Source organism: Pteropus medius, unplaced genomic scaffold, assembly GCF_902729225.1.
Source record: "Pteropus medius unplaced genomic scaffold, Ma_sr-lr_union100, whole genome shotgun sequence".
Taxonomy (NCBI): domain Eukaryota; kingdom Metazoa; phylum Chordata; class Mammalia; order Chiroptera; family Pteropodidae; genus Pteropus; species Pteropus medius.
The window spans coordinates 5,237,448-5,259,781 of record NW_024340696.1 but is presented as its reverse complement, the minus strand read 5'-3'; the positions used below and the strand labels follow the sequence as shown (position 1 = coordinate 5,259,781).

The following is a 22,334-nucleotide window of genomic DNA, read 5'->3' as shown; positions in this document are numbered from 1 at the left end:
CTCAAAGAAATTATTTTCAAACTGAATTTCAGAATATCTTATGAAGTTTTACTCCTATCATAAATAAACGAAGGTGATTATTTACCATATATATGCTAGGTTTGAAAATTACTTCTTGTAAAATTCTTTGCTTATTTCATAGATAAAATTTACCTCACTGTTTTGATTCTGTATGATTTTGTGTAGCATGAATGGGTACAGACCAAACAAGAAGAAATCAGATAGAGCAAATGGCAAGTGTTCGCCATTATCAGTTTGTAATAAGTCCCAGGCAAGTATTTCAAAAGACTTTTTAGATGGTGACATAGTGTTAACAGAGAAAAATTCCTCAGAAGTCAAGAAATGTAGAGAGTAACATAAGTGTATACTTACCTAGCTGTACTTTCAAGATTAGTTTAGTATAATGACCTGAATTGAAAGCAGTCTTCTGTAGATTTCATAGTATCTAATCATACATAACACAAATAATATCTCATAGGCCATTATTTGCTACTTTCAGGAACCAGGTTTCATAAAAATGTACAAACTTCAGTTTCTCTTAGGTATCTTATTTACCATTTGTAGAAAATATTAAAGAATTAGAAAGACTTTTCTTTACTTATATTCTTTTGCTTTTTATTTTATTTCTTTTGCCAAGCGCTTAAAGGTATTTGTTTATTGCCTAAATACCGCCTGTACAGAAAACTTTTAAACTCTTAGCTAAGCATGAATGTGAGCCAACTGAGGTATCTAATTCTAATATGTTCAGTAAGATTCCTCTATATGGCTAATGCTTAATCAATTTCTGTTTTGTGGGCCATTTCTGTTTTTGGGGGTTGCATCTTTTAGTCTGATGTGTTTCACTAAAACACATTAGTGAAGTATTTCGCTAAAAAAAGTAGGGATCAATATCTAATACTTTAATTTATCTTGAATATCACAGAAGCTTGCAATAGACTTAAAGATGTTGCTATCTTACCAGAGTTGGCCTATTTCATGCTACCAGATATGAGAAATTTTTCCATATTTCTAAATTGTAATCTTACTGTTCATTCATATTCATTATCTAGAGGCTCTTTTCCTAGGTATCCTGTTACTCTGAACCTTTTAAAACATTTTTTCAGTAGCTGGTAAAGCACATTGAGTTCCAAGTAAATGTAAATGTTCCTATCTTTAATGAAAATTAACACTGCACATAGTAGGAATACTGTTGAATTTTATTTTGAGAAATGATAAAGGGAAGTGATACCTTCTGTGCACAAACAAGATACATGATATAGGGAAACGTGTATTCAATTTTTGCTTGCCTATAGGGAAAAGTGAAAAATCTCTGAACTGAACAAACCTCTCATTACCATTTATCCTTTGATATTGAGAAGTGAAAAAACCATCTCCTTGAACTGCACCTGAGGAATGCTTCTTGCTAACCTTTATACAGAAAACACTGTATTTATATACATAATAATGCTATAAACTTACACTTTCTGCCTTCCGTAAAAATAATAAAAGTTCTGTCTACCCACATGAAACAAGAAATGAGATTGATCTTAGTAATTATGTTATTAGTTAAAATTTAAAAACAATTGTTTTTCCTCTCCCTCTAGGTAAATCTACTTAGAAATGATATAAAGTTCCAAGGAACCAGAATGTCACCTTAGGCAAGCAAATTAGAGGAGAAAACAAGTGTCTAAGTTTACCTAATCTGTGGAAGAAAAAGCATTTCTTTTATAGAAAGGGTTACATTTGTTGCTCTAAGGTTTTGGGGGGAAAAAAAGACTCATTTTAATATATATTGAGATAGAATGAAATAAAATTTGAAAGTACCTGAAGGGCATCCTGATATTCAACCTCTCTGCATACTTGCACAGCGTGTCCCATGGAATGTGAATTTTAATAAACATGATATCAGCATTTGCAACAGCTGGCTGCAAAGGACAGCAGAATAGGCTTCGTTATTTAGAATCAGAATTTGATCTGAGAGGAAAGAACACTGTCCCCTTTTCTATAGATGAATCATTGTCACATTTAAGAGGGATGTATACATAGTAAGCACAATTTACAATAGCCAAGATATTGAAGCAACCTAAATGCCCATCAATAGATAACTGGATAAAGAAGTTATGGTTCATATATTCAATGGAATATTACTCAGCCATTAAAAAAATGAAATCCTACCATTTGCAATGACATGAATGCACCTAGAGGTTACTATGCTGAGTGAAATAAGTCAGACAGAGAAAGGTAAATACCATATGATTTCACTTATATGTGGAATCTAAGAAACAAAAACAACAAACTAATCAACAACAGACTCACAAATATAGAGGACGATCTAGTGACAGCCAGAGGGAAAGGGGTTGCGGGGCTGGGAGAAAGGGGTGAAGGGTTAAAGAAGTACAAATTAGTAGTTAATAGATGGTCATGGGGATGGGGAGCATGGCATAGGGAATGCAGTTAGCACTAATGTAATGGCTAGGTGGAGAGCCAAAGGAGAGAAAGAGCAATCAGGGAGATAGTTTAATAAACTATATAAATGTCTAACCAATGTATTATATACTTGAAACTTATAATAAAATAAAATTTTAAAAAATAGCTACAGAGATACACTGATAGGAATAAAAGATTTCTATCATGACATGTCAATGGTTAAATTTAAGCATTAAAACTATATCACACTTTTTATTAAAAAAATAAAAATAAAAGGGATGCATACAAATAAAAATTTTAGTACATATAAACCTTGATAAAAATGTAATAATGACATCATATACAAGAAATAATCACCTATATGAGTTAGTGTATTTTCTTATATTGATTGTTATCAAGATCCAGATTCCCAATCAGAAAAATTGTGAGCCAAGTAAAAATCTGAAGTTATTTTTGTTGGACCGTTTATCATTATCCTCTCATTCCTACTCAGAAGAAACAGACACTGCCACCAGACATTCATTAATTCATTCACTTTTTCATTTAGTACATTTTACTGAGTAATTATTACTTGTTAAGTACTATGGAAATCCTGAGATAGGGGAATGGAATATAAACCATACAAGTCCATTACCTTACGAAGTTGTCAAATATGCACACTTACTCTAACCTTTTAGTCCACTTTTTTCCTGTGTCAAGAGATCATAAGAATTTTAGTGTCTTTGATCTATCTACACAAGAAGTTTTTAAGCAGAGTCAGAAATGCATCAAATTATCTAGGGAGCTTTTAACAAAATTGTGTTCCTTGGTTTAATTCTTAAGAATTCCCAGAATTGTATCCCATTGTCTTTGAACATTTTGCTTATATCACTAACATGTTCAAATGCCTCCTTGAGCCAAATAATCATCAAGATTCTTAAATGTGGTTTAATAATCTAAAATAAGTAACTAGTAAATAATTGTCTACTTTGACACTATATATCATTCACGTTCATATTCTACTTAAAAAAAAAAAAAAAAACCTAGACAGTTATTTTCTGAAACTCCTACAATATTAAGGCCCATAGATCAAGGAAGAAGTTCGTGGCCATTTTAGCAGTAACTCTCACAGAATTTTTCCTTAACGTGATTAGAGATGCTGAACATATATAAAGCAAAACCTGGTGTCTGTTTCCATTTAGACACACCTGCCAGGTTAGACACAGCTGGATTCTATTTGGTTAACATTGTTCATTAAAATTTCAATTAGATGAAATTTCTCAAGAAACATACCAATCTTAAAAACTCAAAAGTGTGAAAGAAATTTATCAGTTTAATTTAAAATCACATCTTTTAAAATTAAAGTGTATAATTTTACATTCATATATTTATAAAGCCATATATTTTAGATATAGCTAGTTTCACAAGGTTGTCAGAACGACATTTCAAATTTATATTAGCAACATTTTAAAATATATTGTTAAAGAACCCTGAGACAGTCACTGGACTAATAATACTCAGATGTAAAAGGCAGGTGACCACCAATGCCTTTGGCAGGCACTTTCACCAACCAGCATTTGCCAAAGTGTAGGGGACGTTCCATGGTCAAGTAGACTTTCGGGTTCTCACTAAAGAACTTGTGACACAATTTAATATGCATATATTTGCTAAAAATATGCAAAATGGTAAAAAAAGTGAACTGAATTTCCAAAATGTTCATTGTTTTTTTATCGTAGCTGTTGAGGTACTAGTATTTTGCAAATTGCCATGGGAAAAATAGCAAAAGATGCTTTCATGTTAGTGCAATTACCAAAGGGGTTTTTTACTTTGAAGGTGTTTGTTTAAAATTAAAGGTAAGGAGCACAGCATAGGGAATGCAATCAGCAGTAACGTAATGGCTAGGTGGAGAGCCGGAGGAGAGAAAGAGCAATCAGGGGGATTGTTTCATAAACTATATAAATGTCTAACCAATGTACTGTGTATTTGAAACTAATAATTTTTTAAAAAGAATTTTTAAATTCTTAAATTTTAAAAAAGAATGATGAAAACAAAAATCGACGATAGATGACACAGTATGTGTTAAATATCTATAGTCCTTTGAAATGAGACCAAAGTTATACACATTAGCTATGAAGAATGATGTGTATCACTTTTAAAAATGAACATTAATTCATTCAAACAACTATTCATTTAAAAATATATTTTTCACCCAGCTAGAAAGATATCTGTCACTGATCAAGAAAAAGGAGAATAATTATGACGTCGATTATTTCCAGGCTGTTTTCAGTGACTGTCCCAGACTTGGATGAAAGGCTTCTGTGCAGAAGTGGTGAAGACAAGAAAATCTGTCTAACACATAAAAAAAGAATAGGCATCCAATATTTATATGGTTCTCTCATCTGACACAAGTGAATGAAGCATTTTTCGTTTTATTATAGTTTTTCTTGTCTTATCCACATAAAAGTTCTTACATTCAAAATGATTATGAAATTATGATTTGAAATTATTATATGAAAAATGATTTGAAAGTATGGTGTTGGCTACTGGTGTTACACTAACTTGCCTTTCTCTTTCCAAGTACTATTTAAATTATTTCAATCCTAACTGCTTACTTAAGTAAAATCACATGGTATAATAAAAAGAAAACTGTTTAGAATCAAAAGACTTAAGTACAAATTCCATCTCTGCCATTTACTAGGTCTATGACATTGGGGAAATTATCTAACATCTCCAATCCTTAGTCTTCTCTCTTGAGAAATAGGATTTTCTCTGCTTCACAGAGTTGTGTCTATTAGGAGAAACTGGACATACAAAGTCCTGACATATAACAGGTTCTCCAGAATTATTCATTCTCAGTAGACAGCATGACTCTCGAATCAGACCCTAGCCTAAAATAATGGCTAATTTTAAAGCTTCGCTAAAATTATTTTTTTACCTCAATAAGTAGCTTTCTGTTCATCTACCTGATTCACCTTTGGCGGAGCCTGTCCCTTGGTTTTATAAGCCTTCTATAACATGCCTTTAAGTTATATAAGTACAAAATCAAAAATAACATATGATTTTGCAGAAAACTCTGAGGCCGAGTGACTTGATTCAAGTAATTGACAAGTTCAATATTTATTCTGGTATTATCAACAGTGTATAAGTTGTAAGAAAACTATATTTCAGAAGACTGCAGAGTCTTTGGAAGATTTATCTCTTTCTCTGTATATATTTCAATGGTTCTATGCTTGTTTGTTATTGTTTATTTCTGGGAAGATGAGAGTTTTTTTTCAGCAGTAATTGGAGGAGGGACACATCGAGACCCTCGAGAATACAGAAAACCTATCTAGCACTTATTTTCCCCATAATCTGGAAGAGAGACCTTAGTGACAATAAATGAGTCTAGACTCATTCAACATCAATCTATACCAGACTGACACGTTTCACATGTAGTATGATTTAAGACTGGATAACGAAGACTTTGAGAAATGCACTGATGTTTGATCATTGCATTCTTCTAATCATTCCACTAGCAATTGAAAGTAGAGATCTCTATTGCGGAGCAGGCAGATCCTGGGAAATAACAGTTACCAGGAGCTGGGCCTTATTCTGGTATAAGTGGAGATGTCAGTCTTCCTCAGCGCATCATGGCTCCTGAAGCCTAGGCAAGCTGGTTGCCAAAGCACAGTAGCAACTCGAAGAGGGAGTGACGGGAACATGTACCGACGCTGGGAGACACCTGGGAAAGCTTGACCTCCACAGCAGGAGAACTTGGGTTCCACATTACCAGATGGTTCCTGATTCGTTCCACCTTATAGTACGTGCAGCCAGTGTGATCATTCCCACCTCCTCCACAGCTACCACCCTGTTCTAAGCTACCATCATCTCCAGCCTGGATTCCTAGAGTGCTTTCTTACAGAGCCTTTGCTCATGCATGTTCTTGTCCTAAATAATCTATCACTGGCTATCTGTACGATGGCCAGGGATCTTTCCCATTCACTCAGAGTGTAAATCAAAGGTTTTTCAGTGACCCACACAGCCTTATAGAACCTCACCCTCAATCTCTTGTCAGCCTCCATTCCTACTACTCTCTCTCTCCCACAGTCTGCTTCCATCATTTGGTCACTTGCTACTATTTGCCTACTCTCACCCCTATCCTTCTTATCCTGAACTATTCTTTTTCTTATACTATTTATTATTTTCTAACAAATGAGTCTATTTTTTTATCTAAGTGCCATGAGAGACAGGATCTTCCTTTTCTTCATTCATATATACCAAGCACCTAGTTTTATACCAGGCATACAGTAGTCACTCATTAAGCACTTCTTGAATGGAGTACACATTGTATGTAACTTGTACCTAAACAAGAGATGATGGAGAGAAGAAAGAAAATAAGCCAGAATTATTCTGGAAGAAGTACTATGTGAGGAATCAAATTAGCATCATGAATAGATGGCTTGGCACTAATTATTAATTCATTCCTTTCAATCTCTAAAGTGTGAAATAATCAGACACTTAAGTAAAAGTGATGCTTTAGAAAGACATTTCTGCATTAACTTTATCATCAATGAGTGAAACGTCAAGCTAAGTGCACATAGAGCTAGAACATTTTTAATTTCGTGTCTTTACTTTAAATGTATATAGATCTTTTTCAAGCAGCATGAACTACATTCTTTTATAATTTCAACTTAATTTTTCTTTTTTTATAACTTTACTTAAAAACAAAACAAAACAAAAGTAGTTTCATTTTCTTATAGCTACTGAGCAGGAGGTTGGTGAAGGAATGGTTCTGGCAGGGAGAATGATTACTTTTTCTCTTGAAATTAAAAGCTCCCAATCTGGCACTATTCCGTTTAGCTCTGATAAAGGCAGGCTTTTCTGAGGGAACAAAACACCCACTGCCTTCACATTTCTATTATTATTTAATTATTCCATCCCAAATTCTCAAGAGGTAGAACATTTACTCTTGGAAGAAGAGGAAATTTAAAACTTGTGTTTTTACAAAGTCACTGCAAGTTGGTGGCAGAGAGCTGAAAGAAAATAGACTATGGTAGCTCATGTCTTCAGTGTGAGATAAAGCAAAGTTGCTGATATGATCTGGAAATGTATCTGGATAACAAAGCACCTCATCTCACAGTTAGAGATTATCACCTATTCATTCACTTGTCCTTCAAATACGCATTATTGTCTGCTGCTGATGTGATCATCTAGAAACTGTCCATATCAACATGCAATTTAATGGGGATCTGAAACCTTCTCTGGGCCAGGCTCGGTGCTTAGCTCTGGTGAGTGCAAATTTTAAAAATAAGGACTTGTTTGCTAAGCAATACTCCCATTTTCCAGCTAAAAATCTCATCTTGCTAACATTTTTCACAACTTCATTGTCTCCTTTCCTCCCGTCACAAGCCTTAAATAGTTACAATTAATAATATTGATTAAAATTAAGGTGCCATCAAAGGCCACCACCTTTAATAGGAGAGACTTTGAGAGAAAATAAAAATTTATGATAATACCAAATGCTGGAAATAATAGTTCAGAGAGCCATAAGCATTTACATACCAGTGAGCCAGCAGTTAACATAAGATTTAAACTAAAATATACTTAGATTTTATGTGGTCATCATAGAGTTAAGTTTCTTTCTAAGTTTGTTTATTTAGAGGGGCAGTACACTTTTTCATGAAGCTGATTTTTTAAATAGTCTGGCTGGCAGAATTCTAAGAAGATCTCCAAGATCCCTGTCCCCTGCTGTCCTTGTTCTGTACAATACTGGGGTAATGTGAATATAATAGCGTATTCACTCCATGATTAGGTTATGTCATATGTCACATTTGCTATTTTCCACGGCAAATGAGCCCCTAAAAGGAACTGCGCTCTTCTTGGCAAGAGAGATTCAAAATAGCATAGGGATACAAGGAAGATGCTACAATGTTAGTTTTGAAAATGGAGAGGGGTGGCATATAAAAAGGAATGAGAATGGCCTCTAGAAGCTGAGAACAGTCCCTGGCCAGCAAGGAAATGGGAACCTCAGTCTTATAACCACAAGAAATTAAATCTTGCCACAACCATGTAAGCTTAAAAGAATACCCTGAGCTCCAAGTATAAATGCAGACTGGCTGACACACTGATTTAAGTCTTGTGAGAAACTGAGCAGAGACCTCAGCCACGTCATGCTCAAATCTCTGACCTACGGAACTGTGTGTTAAAAAATGGGTTTTGTTTTAAGCTTCTAAATGTGTAATAATTTGTTAAGCAGTAATAGAAATCTAATACAAACCTTGTTAAGAAATCTTGATTTGATACCTTAAGGCAATAATTTTTATGATATAATGTTAGAATGCTTATTATAGAAGCATGTTTTTGTTCACTTAAACTGCATTTGTCAAAGCAGGTTGATTTTACAGACTAACATTGAGATAATTAATCTAGTCCTAATTAACTCAACCATTAAAAAAATCAATGTTACTACTTTTAGAATTAGAAACAAAGTAAAGGTAATCAGTTTGAAAAAAATATATCTTTGACAAGTAAAAGCAATTATTGTAGAAGATTAACTTTAAATACAATTCATGAATCTTGATTTTCCTTGATATTCTTTCTAACTGTACACTGAATCTTTCCCATCACTCTTACCCAGAGACCTTTTAATTTTTGTTCCCTCTCATCTGTCTTTTGTTTACTCAATCTTTCTTTCTTCCCTTGCCTTCGTTCCCCTCCCCTCTCTTCCTGCCTCCCTTCTTCCCTCCATCCATCCTTCTCTTCTGGATCTTCCTCATTTTCATTTAAAATCTCATCTAAGAAAAAAGAAAGAAAGAAATGAAACTTTATAAGACCTCTTTTCTCTCTTTGGCGACTGCTCTTCATCCTCCCATTCACAGGTAAGCACGTTATGGCTTTTGCTGCTGTCTCTACTTTTCCATTATCCATTCGCTCTTCAACTCATGCCAGTCTAGCTTACAAGTAAGTCCATCTCCTCATCACTTTTACCAAAGATTTGCACATTGTTCAATGGAGTGAGCCTCTTTCGCGTCTTGATTTCTTACCAGTAATTTGCCCTGATAACTACTCTACTCTGAGACTGCTCATCTCTTCTTTTTCTGCCTAACTCAAACTCCTTTAATTGTCTGTTCTCTTCTACTTTTTACAGGTTCACTCTTAGGCTCACAGACATCTCAAACACTTCTACTTGTGCCTCAATTCTTAGTCTATGATTTTCATTTACATAATCTCATCTCACTTTTGCCCCAAATTAGCCCCAAATTAGCCCTCTTCAAGTCCACAGTAATTTTACACTGGCTACTCCTTCTTCAGATAGTATTCTGCCCCGCTTTCCTCCCATGATGGACTCCTCATTCAGATCACTCTCCTTCAGATTAGACCTGGTAACATAGCTCCTAGTCACAATCCCCACAGATTGTTTGAATTATTGGGTAATATCCCTCACTATGTCATTTTTCTTGTCTGTTTATAGTTTTCTTTTATCCTCTCGTGAGAACATGGCCCATTTTTATATTGCTTTCTATTTATCCCTAGAATGTAGTATACATGGGTGTTTCATTCAAGCTTGTTGAATGAATGAAGAAATTGCTCAAGCCATAAACCCAAGTTAACTCTGAGATATTCTTTTCTTTCCGACCATATCCAATCCAACACCAAGCACCTATATTTTAACTTAAATATCTATCAAGTCTACTAATTTCTCGCTATCTCTAATGCTAACACTCAGTCTTCAAATCTACTCTCTTTCACCAATCCAAGGTAATTTTTTTTTAAAAAAACAAATATGGTCATGATACTACCTTACTTAAAATTATTCAATAGCTTCCCATTTCTTTAAAGAAAATCATCAAAAATTTTAACTTAAATTATGAAATGGAATTATTTAACCCTTGTCATCTTTTGTAAGCTCTACTAGTATCCCTTTTATCTGGAATTGAAAAATATCGGCATCCTTCTTCCCACCATCATCCAGATATTCAGTTGATTCTTGCTGTGATGGAGTTTGGCATCAACTGTAAAAGATCCCAGGTAATTCCAATGTGCAGTCAAGTACTGAAAAACACATCTAGCCCTTTTATTCACATACTTTTGCTTCTATTTACTTGTGAATCTCAGTTCAAAGTTAATTTCTTTAATTTCACGTCTTCCTCTTCTCTTCCCTCGCCCTCCAGACTACACCGTTGCCTTTGTGATAAGCCATTTGCTTTTTCTTTAGGTTACTTATCACAGTTTGAAATTATAATGGCTATCCTTATAAGGCAAAATTTTAGACATTATATTAATAAATAGAGACTGAAAATCACCTTGGCTCAGAATAGCTTTAGTCTGCAAAGCCACTTAAATATCCTCTTAGTTATGCAAGTATTAGTTAAGTGGAAAGAGTGTAACGAGATTCATCCTTCCTCCTTCCCTCCCTCTCTTCCTTTTTTCTCGCTCCTCCTCCCCACCCCACCCCGCTTTTTTTTTTTTTTTAATTTTCAGGACTTTCTCTTGCTTGGGTAGACAGAGTTCCGTAGAGCATTTTGGATCAAACTTCATAAGGCTTCTTGTGTCTTTTTAAAGGGAAGACATACAAATCCCTCCATTCTGCTTAAAAACTAATAACATCTGTGCTGGAGAACTGAGGTAGTAGCTTTAACCCTTTCCATTGTCAGGAAATGAAGCCATTTATCTAATGCGGAGGTAAGTGGGAGAAAAAAGGAGCAGAGACGGGTAACTTGGGCTCAATACAATGGCTACAGTTTGTAGGGATTGTGGATGCCGATGAAATGTGCAGCTGAGGTTGAGTACGCCTCCTGCCCTGATGTGCTGAATGTGAGGACCACATCCTAAGAATGTGAATGTGAACTAGTAGAGCTGGAAATGTCAAACTCAGAATGAAAATCCTGTCTGTCCAAGAATAGCAGAACACATATGGACACCATCTTGCTGAGAATCAATTTAGATAAAAATAAAAACAAAACAAAAAAACACAAAACAAACATACATCTTTCAGCAGAGACTAAAGAGTGAGAGCTCAAGAATAAATGGACTTCTTTTTAAAAGCATAATAGGACCTCTTTTGGATAAATGACATCCGGTATTATCTTTGGGGAAAATTTGGGAGAACAAGGGAGAGGAAGACTTAAAAGAGAATCTGGATGTCCTAGCAAGAAAACTAGGTGACGACTGTAAGCCAAATCATACCTCTTTTACAATTAACTGATTTTCACGCTGGAATAACTGGACATCTACATGAAAAAATAAATGAATCTAGACACAAACTTGACACACTTTTTAAAAATTAAGTAAAAATGGATCACAGACCTAAATGTAAAATATAAAATTACAAAACTCCTAGAAAAATAGGAGAAAATTTATATGACCTTAGATATGATGATGTTTTTTAAGATAACATCAAAGGTACAGTCCATGAAAGAAATAATTGTTATGCTGGACTTGACTAAAATTAAAAACTGCCCTGCAAAGACAAAGAAGAGAGAATGAGAAGGCAAGCCATAGAATGGGAGAAAATATTTACAAAAGACACATCTAATAAAGGACTATCATCCAAAATATACAAAGATTTCTTAAAATCGTATAATAAAAAAATTAAAATATCTTAACAGACACCTTACCAAATATCTTAACAGACACCTCACCAAATAAGATACATAGATGGCAGATAAATGTGAAAATTTGCTCCACATCATTTGTCATTATGAAAATGAAAATTTTAAAAATGAAATACCACTATACACTTATCAGAATGACCAATATTCAGAATACTGACAACAGTCAGTTGCAAAGATGTGGAGCAACAGGAACTCTTATTCATTGCTGGTGGAAATGCAAAACGGTACAGCCGTTTTGGTATATAGTTTGGAGGTTTCTTACAAACCTGAACATACTCTTACCATACAATCCAATCTTTGGTATTTACCCAAAGGTGTTGAAATCTATGCCTACACAAAAACCTGCACAAGAATGTTTGTAGACGCTTTATGTGTAATGGCCCAAACTACTTGTAAGCAACCAAGGTGTCCTTCAGTAGGGGAATGGACAGTGGCATAGTACTGTGTACTAAAAAAAAATGAGCTATAAAGCCATGAAAAGACAGGGAGGAACCTTAAATGCATAGTACTCGGTGAAAGATGACAATCTGAAAAGGCTACATACGTATGGTATATACTCTGTGACATTCTGGAAAAGACAAAACTATGGAGACAGTAAAAAGATCAAAGGTTGGGGTGGTGGAGTGATGCATAGGCGGAGCACAGAGACTTTTTACAGCAGTAAGATACTCTGTATAATATTATAATGTGGATACATGTTATTGTATATTTGTCCAAATCCAGAGAACATTAATGGAAACTACGGACTCTGAGTGATAATAATGTGTCAATGTATGTTAACCAGTGGTAACAAATGTGTTACTCTGGTAAGAGATGTTGATAATGGGGAGGCTATGCATGTGTGAGGGTTTGGGGTATATGAGAAACCTCTGTGCCTTCATTTCAATTTGGCTGAACCCCTAAAACTGCTCTAGAAAAATAAAGTCTTTTTTTTTTCTTTAAAAGCACAAAAGAAAAAAGATTGGGAAGAAAATCACCCATAGTTGCAATATTAAAATCTAGACATTAACAGTGTGGCAAACTCTCTTCTTTCAACATTCAGTTTTATACTTCACATAGGTATAATTATTCCTTCTTCAATTTTTAAAATTGTAAAAATAGTTATGCCCTTTGAAAAATATTTAAATTTACAGAAATGTGTAGAGTAAAAGGAGGAATGCATATTTAAATGGGACTATACATATGTATTTCTTTTCCATTTGGGAGAAAATAACTGTACATTTTATAAAACCATGTGTTATACACTTCCCATACTAAAACATAGAGATTACATTTCTTGCAGCATGTTATATTAGGTAACTAATATTATTAAAGTGCCTACCTCCTTTTCCAACATCAAGCCTTCTGCTCTGAGGTTCTTTTCAAATGTGTTTCTTTTATCATATTGTATATTTGACTTTCTATAAACCAAGATGTAATCAATCCGCTTTTTGCCATCTTTGAATAGAAGTCCACTGGATGCTATGTAATTCATGTCATTCTGCAAATAAAACAATGATTATTAATAATGAGTTAGACAACATACATTTTGGTTTCAGTCACTTCTGTTTGGATACTGGCAATCCAATATCAAAAAATATGTTTTTTACATTCCAATTATGACATGGGGAAAGGTGATTTTAAAAATCTGCAGTTTACTGTAGGAGACAAGTTAGGCATCAAATGCACAGATTTTATTCAATAAGGCCCTGTAAAAAAATAATATAGGCTAACATTTGTTGAGTATTTACTTAATATCAAGACCAGACAAAGTGCTTTACTTTATTGTATTTTATATTCACAACTTGCTTTTAAAGATAAAGACATTAAGGTTTAAACAACATAAATATTGAGAGAACAAAAAAACAACATAATTTCCTATATTAAATAACATTCAGACAAAACATTGCTTTCTTAAACCAATGTTCAGTGACAATAAACCAAAGAACAATTCCTGAGCTGCTTGCTCTAAGAAATATTTGCTCCCAAAATATGACTATGATCCAACAAAAACAGCTCCCTTGCTTATCAAGACTGCTTTAAGGCCCTCACATTGCTGTGCCCACAGCTATTTTTTAGACTTTGCCCAATTTTCAACCAAATTCCTGCCTTGCAAGACTTACTTTAAAATCTCCCAGCCCAGATCCTAGAACTCTTTGAAAAACATCACCTTTTTGCAATACTACTAAGACTACACAGGTTATTTGCTATAACTTTAATAAAATCACTTTATTGATCAACAGATTTTCTTCCCCCACCCTCTTTAATTTCCGCCCACCCCACACACACACTTCCCCCTATGATCTATGAATGTTGCCTTTTCCCATTCAGGACTGGATCTCTGAAGGCAGGGCGTCTCCTCCCACGTCCCCCCAGGGCCTGGCGCCCCCCCGGAGCTTGCACTCCCAGAGAAATCAGGGGGCCTGGGGCACCTGGAGTATGATCCATGGCCCCACCTAGGGCGTGAACCCAGGACCTTCTGCGTGTAAAGCAGACATGCTAACCACTACACTATGGAGCCACCTCCTCAATGGGTTTTCTTGATGGTCTTAAAGGAGGCTTTACCTATATTTTGCCCAAGATCACTGAAGAAACAAGACTTGAATCCAATTTTGACTCCAGGTTCATGTTCTGAACTATTATATATGTTGGTCTTCTTGTCCCACATTTTCCATCAAACTATTTGAACATCTGCACCAACTCTTTATTCCATTTTTTACATGCAGGCATTTCTTGAGATTCAAAAAATTTCCTAACATTTAGAGAGCTATCTTATAATTTCAGACAAAGGCATCTCAGACTTCTTTGCAGAAGCCTGCTTAAGACACATATGTAGCTCAAGGTAAAAGAAGTGGAACCAGTGAAATCTAGTGGCCAAAGAAATAATGGCCAAGGAATCATCCAGGTGAAGCAATAAAAACGATATCTAAAAGAATGTCTTCTCACAGGGACAGGTTAGGTTGCCTCAGGAGCTCTGGTTTCTTAGAGACAATAGATTCAAGTGTGTAGATTCAGAGTACTAGAGACTCTACAGCTCAAGGACAAGGAGGCTTTGCACAGCATTTCCTTAATGAAAAAAAAAAAAAAGATTTCCAGGATTATTTCATTGGGTACCACACAGTGACTAAGTAACCAACTCCAGTGGAGTAGCCAGAGGAAATCTGGAGCCAGCAAGGGTCATATTATTTTGCTAAATTTACCAAAGTCCTCAATCAGAAATGTACAAAATTAGATCATGTCATTAATCTGTAAGTGAACAGCTGATCGACTATCCATTAACTATGATCCTGGGTTAGTAAAATGCAGTTTGATACCTTAAGGTACTGAGATACAAATCAGACAGACTAAACGTGTAATTTAACCTCACTGTTCACATAATCACATTATAAGATTATTATGACTAAATGAGATAATGCATAGAGCACTCCCAAAGTTGTCTGACTTACCTTATAAAAAAAATGATAGCTATTAACCCAAGTAAAAAATGTATACCATGTATTAATTTATATTGGAACTTTTCTATTTTCTAATGATCCAAATGAATTCTTTCACTTTTTGGAAAATATCTTTATAAGATAAAGATAGATAGAAACATAAGTAATTCAAAGAATGTTGGTGTGAGTATGTAATTAGAGCAAAGGAAAGCAGGTGTTCTGCACATAGACTTGTGAAACATGATTTACTATGAAGTTAAAAGTGCAATAAATAAATTCATAACCTAATAAATTACTATAAGATAAACACCTCAATGACTACTACCTGTCAATAAAGAACTTCACCAACTCCTGCAGAAGTCTCCCTTATATCCTATTAGGGTACCCTCCACATCCACCTCCCCCAAGGTAATCAAAATCCTATTGTTTATGGCACTACTTTCTCATTTTTCTTAGTTTTATCACCGAAGGATATATCCTTAAACACTACATTTAGTTCTGTCTGTTATCAAGCTTTATATAAATAAGAATAAACAATGAATATTGTTTTGTGTATGGCTGCTTTCACGTAATATTATGGATGTGAAATCCATTCATTCCTAATTTTCATATGTTTGTAGTTCATTTTTTCACTGTTATATTATTATATGACTATGATGAAAAATTTATTTATGCTTTCTCCTAATAATGGATATTTGGGCTGTTTCCAGGCTGAGCTATTACAAGTAAAGCTATAAATAACATTCATGTATATATACTGCAATACACACGTGCATGCATTTCTATCAACTATACCAGTAACACCTAAGTTTCTCCTTTTCCGTAACTTTTAGTCTTTAAAATATTATTATTATTTAGCCATTTGGTTGGAGGAGTGCTTAGTAATAATTTATTGAGATTTCATTTGCATTTCCATGATTACTGATGCCTTTTTCTAATGATATTTTGTCCACAGGCATTCCAAATAACAAGCCCTTTGACATGCATATGTATTCACATTTCAAATGTCTGTCTGTGGCTTGACTATTTTATAATGTCTTGAAATATACAGAAATTCTTAATTATAATAGTCAGATTTATTATTTATTGAGTTTTTATAGTTCATGTTTTTGTTCCTGTTAAAGAAATTTTTACCTATTTTAAGGTCATGAAAATATTCTCTTCCATTATTTTCTAGAATATTTATTGTTTGTCTTTTAACATTTAGATTCAAAGTCTACTAGAATTGATCTTGTTGTATAAGACGTGTGGTAGGGGTCACATTTTATTATTATTTCTATGTGCTTATCCTATTATTCAGCACCCTGTATCAAAAGATGTTTCCCCATTGTAGCTGTCCTGCCTTTGTCCTATACGGGAATACTGAATATTACAAAGATGTTTCCCATTAAAAATTTATTTGTGGAATGCTCACAGTTCATTCGCCAACTCTTTAATTGTTGAGAGTCTATTGTAGAAATAAAATTATAATAAACATTCATCTGAATATCTTGCAGTACACAAAAAGTTCATGCATTTCTATCATTTCATGCATTTCTAGGTACGTACCTAGGAGAAAAATTGTTGATTCATAGGAATTGCTTACTTTCAACTTTAGGAGTATGTTGATCTTGATGTAAAATAGAGACTATTGTGTACAGGCCCTGATGCAATTTCTGGTGTCTTATTAAAATTTCATGGAACATGGTTATTTACAGACGGAATCTTCTTGGTTACCAATTACTGCCTTGTGCTTAAAAAAAGACTTATTTTGTCATAGTTTATAGCATCCCAGTATTCACGGGTCTAAGTGCTGCCTGTATCTGCTCCTACACGATACTCCTTTTACCCAAATTTTGGTATTCAGAATGCAACCAATTATTGCCACACCCATTTACTGTATATTTCTGTTTCTGTTCGAATTTAGAGAGAAAGGAATGGCAGAGGGAGCAGGGTGTGACTGTGGCCTGCTCAGAAGACTGCTCCTATTTAGAGAGGCAGTGGATGCTTAGTTTCCCTGACCATGTGGCCCTGAAGCCTAAAGATAAGGACAAATGGTGGGCCAGATTAGTCCAACTTTCCTCTGTAATCTGGTGGACACCACATTGATTTCAGTTAATAAGGCCAAGTGTCTGTGTACCAGGCTTGTGTTCTCAATCTTATTTTACCAAATCTTCAAATAATGAAAATCGTTTACATTGGTTCCCAGTGGTGGTGTTTGTGGGTGTGTGTGTGTGTTTCTGTATCTTCTTTTGGCAATCTTTAAGGGCAAATTAGGAGATAGCAATCTAGACGCTGTTAGTCTGAGGCCATGTTTTACCCGGAAGTTCTAGTTTTACCCTTTTTAATTGGAGAAACATACAAACAGCTTTGCTATGTAACTTTAATTTATCTCAGAGTTAATGTCGATCCACAAAATAGCTCTTGTTATTAACAAAGAAAAAAAAGCTATTCAATTTTTTCTATTTCAGACAAATGAGAAACACTTTTGTCAACAAAATCACATATTTACAACAACAAAAACAATACCTATTAAAATCAAACAGAAAACATCATACACTGTGGTTCGAAAGAAATTCTAGACATGGGTGGAAATTTAGTAAGTGCTACTGAATTAATTAAAATTCTGTTTGTTTTTTTTTTCCTGTCAGAGAAACTTTTCATTTTAAAATAGTACTTAAAGGAGAATAATGTTTTAATTTTCTAAGTGTCCTGGTAGATAATAGAGTATATTAATGCTTATATATTTTAATGTACCTTATTTCAAGCTTATTTCAAACTTAACTTAAAATATACTAGTAATGTAATTACTATACAAATTTTCTTATGCAAATCATCTTTAATTATGAATCTTAGAAATCTAAAAAAAAATCTGACCTCAGTACTATATAGGTGTGGGCTTCACTGCTGATAAAAATCTGGCAAGGTTTGTCGTCTCCTTAACAGAACATCAACCCTACCTGTAGAGCACATGGTCTTCAGAAACACAAATCCTCTAAATCACTAACTATGGAGTTCTCTTATCGGCTGGCAGAATCTCTAAGTGATTATATTTCAGCTCCAATTACAATCTGCTGAAGAAAACTGCTGTTTGAGAAAGTAATTAATAAAGTAATATTTTAAAAAGTAATAATACTAAGCTAAGCAGACACCAAGTACTCTGACACACTTTGCATATAACACATATCATGTTCACATAAACTGAGAGATAAATACTTTTTTCATTTTCATAGATGCTAAAATTGAGACAGACTTTAAAATACATGGAAAGCTCTTTACATTCTATACATTCTCAATTACTGCTGAGATATAATACTAAACTACACTGGAAAGCATAATACAGTTTATATTGCTGTTATGATTACCGCTGAAGTTGCTGCTTGTGGAAATGCAGAATTTTTAATAAAATTATTAAATCATTTTATATATATAATTGATTCAACAGTCATATCTATAGCTAACATTTGTTAAAGGCTTTCTATATGTTAAGCACTTAGCTAAGCAAATTATATGTCAACTAATTCAATATTTATAAGAACCTGATATATCAGTTCTTATTAGCCCAGTTACTTATATAAAGCAACAGTGCTCAAGGTCAGTGAGCCAGCCAGATGGAGAGCATGGATTAGAATCCAGGTAGTCTGACTTGAAGCATCAGCCCTAAACATTGTATTTTACAATCTCTCTGTGTTCAATGAGAGGCTATTCCTATTTTCATTTTACTATCTGTACCCCTAACTCTATTTTAAGTGTATATATTTCATAAGTGTGGCATGGTACTAATTAAAAATCATTATTGACCATAGAATTCAGTCAATAGACAATAATCAATTGACAATTAACAAAAACAAAGGTATTGATTTCATTTTCCCTCAGAGGCAGTGATATCTTGGCAACAAGTCCTCTATAATGTGATCTTCTTACTATTTAGCAGGCAATGCCACAGACTTTGAAAAAAAGTGTTTAAAGATTCACAAAATAGTATATCACTGAAGGAACCTGTCAACCGCACCTTATCATAAAACCACAGAAGGCTCCCTCTAAGGCCTGGCAGGATAATGGTATACACGGAGCTTAGCGCATAGAAGGGAGAGAAGTTGCTGATTATTTTTTCAAAGGCACAGCTACGGAAAAAGAGTGGGCTGAAAGCAGAATTCCGAATTCAGACATAAAGCTTCTTCTCTTGTAGTGGTCCAAGGGCAACTTGTCCTATCTGGGATTTGCACAGGGATTCACTTCATCTCCCTTTTACTTGACACTTAGTGGATGTGCAAGCTGTGCAGCTCTGTGTAACCCTTAGATTAAGGGATGAGGTTTGAAGAAGCAGGGTAGGGCCTTTTCTGTCTCACTCACTGGTTTTGCTTTTTGGAAATACAGGGAAGGAGGCAAACTACTGCCCCCTACCCTGACCTAAAGGCAGGTGCAGATAGATTCTGCAGCCTCGCCCGTCCACAGGATAAGTAATTGATGAGACAAAGCTGTTTGCTCCAAATGGTAGCTTCAAAATGGCATACATATGAACAACAAAAACAAAAGACTAACAAAGCACCATAGACATTCCAGGCCTTATGCCAGTCTTGACCCACATCTAATTCTTGAGTTTCACTCTCCCAGGAAGAAGACTTTTAAAGGAATAGAGGCACTCGGGAATGGGTAGGACTTAACATGCTTGTTTTCCTTATTGCTTGGTAACTTCACAGAGCTCAGTTTCAATGTTTATTTTTAAATCATATTAAAATTTTAAGAGCTTTAAAAATGACCGAGTTGCCAAGTGAACGAAGCCAGTCTGAACAGCAGGAGGCAGGGATAGGCCATCCTAGAGTCTGTTGCAGTAAGGTTTATGGATTAGATAAAAGTTAAATCATTGGTTTAAAAGATTTAAAGGTTGATTTAAAAAAAAACATCTTATGAAATACAGTATGAGGGAAGCAGGGCTTATAGTCTTGTTCACCAAACTCCTCAATAGAACTGGGGAATAACTTATCAGTTTGGAAAATGTCACAACAGAAGAAATAAAAAAAGAAAAATACCACGACAGAAGAAATAAAAATAGAGGGGAAAAGATGGAAATGAAGGGATCTGGGTTTTACTCATGGTTCTACCTCGGCTGACATGTCTTTAGATAACCGGCTTCTCCTCCTTGTCACTCAATTCTCCTACCATGAGTCAAAGTGTAGGTGCTATTACAAGTCAAGGATTCTTGTAACTCTGACATTCCACAATGTTCTTCTTTTCTCCAAATGTTTCTCCAAGAGGCTGTTTTCTAAGATCTCTCAAATCTTTCAACTAACTCTGGCTAGAGTTTTTATTTCTGTAAAGAATGATGTTCACATAAATATCTGGCAGCTGAATTCACTCTCTAAAGTGCTCCAAAGGTCTTTTCAGGGAAAACTGTCAATGACAATTGAGATCTGTTTTACCTCTACCTGAATAAGCACCATTAACATCACGAGGGAGAAAATAGAAGACAAGGGCTTCTCTTATTCCAAAAGGAAAAGCAAATCTCTGATCTAATTCAATGTTATCAAATTTCACAAATCAACTGGAATACAAAGCACATAGTCTGGAATGTGGCACACTTTTCTGACCAATGAAATAAAGTTTGAAGAAGAAAATGAAGAGATGTAACATCCTTTAAGTGAAATTTAGCGTCAAGTTTTAGAGGCAAGGCATAAAAACAAGAGCATGGTTGTGATTCCAGCAACAGAACAAACAACATAATTTCAAAATCCTCATGCAATAGAACACCTAGAAATAACTGATAAAATAAAACATACATATTTTGAAATGCATAGAAGAAGTAGCAAGAAAGTATGTAAAGCTCTAGCTTCCAGGTAGAAAAAAAGAAGTAAAAAAACCACAAAACATGCAGGCAAGTTGATAATGTGGCTGCTAGGTAGGATCTAAAAATAAGTAACAAAAAGTAACAATAGTGAAAACAAACATTTATAAATTTAAAAATAAAACTTCTGAATACATAATAAGCTAAAGAAGTAAAGTGCAACGAAAACTAAAAAATATTGAAAGTGAAAATATGGTTTCTACAAAATTATGCTGATTCAGATGAACTGTATATGCATATGAAAAGAAAGTTTGACTCCTTTAAACTTTATTCCAACATCATTTCTAGTCCAGAAATAAACCCATATGTTTATGACCAATTGACTTGTTAAGAAGAGCACTAAAGAAATTCAATAGGGAAAAATGGTCTTTTCAACAAATGGTGCAGAACTGTATATCAACCTACATGCAAAACAAGTTGGATCTCTACTGAAATGACACACAAAAATTTACTCAAAATGAATCATAGATCAAAATGTATTAGAAGAAAACTATAAAATTATTACACTAAAACATATGGTAAATATTTGGGACCCTGGGTTATGTAATGATTTCAGATATAACTCCAATAGCACAAGTAACAAACCAATCAACAAACAAAAAAACCAGATAATTAGGTCTATATAAAAACTAAACATGTTCATGCTGCAAAAAATACCATCAATAAAGTGAAAAGGCAAACCACAGGATGGGAAAAAAAGGTAAAGGATTTAAATAGAGATTTCTCCAAAAAATATATACAACTGGAGAAAGAGCACAAATTTTCTCAAAATAATTAAAATCATTAGTAAAATGCAAGTCAAAACCACAGTGAGATACTACTTTTCACCCATAATGATGGCTATAATCAAAAAGACAAACATTAAGCCAGCATTGGCAAGAATGTGGATAAACTGGAATCCTCAGACATTGCTAGAGGGGATGTGAAGAAGCTTTGGAAAACAGTTTGGAGATTATTCATAACATTAAACATAGACTTATCACAGCACCAATTTAACTCCTAGGTATATATCCAAGAGAAAAGAAAATACATGTCCATATAAAACTTATACATGAACATTCATAATAGCATTATTCATAATAGTAAAAAAGAAGGAAAAATGCAATGTCTGCCTTATGAATA

At 34.3% G+C, this 22,334-nt stretch overlaps 1 protein-coding gene across 2 annotated transcripts in view; it reads right to left on the bottom strand.

Moving 5' to 3' along the window:
* ANO3 (anoctamin 3) overlaps positions 1-22,334 on the bottom strand; it is a 331,395-nt gene that overhangs the window by 92,912 nt on the left and 216,149 nt on the right. For both annotated transcript variants that reach the window (XM_039865959.1, XM_039865968.1), the window contains 2 exons: positions 13,300-13,458; positions 1,804-1,904 (listed from right to left, as the gene is read on the bottom strand). In XM_039865959.1, the coding sequence (XP_039721893.1) occupies positions 1,804-1,904; positions 13,300-13,458 (260 nt within the window). The remainder of the gene's footprint in view (positions 1-1,803; positions 1,905-13,299; positions 13,459-22,334) is intronic.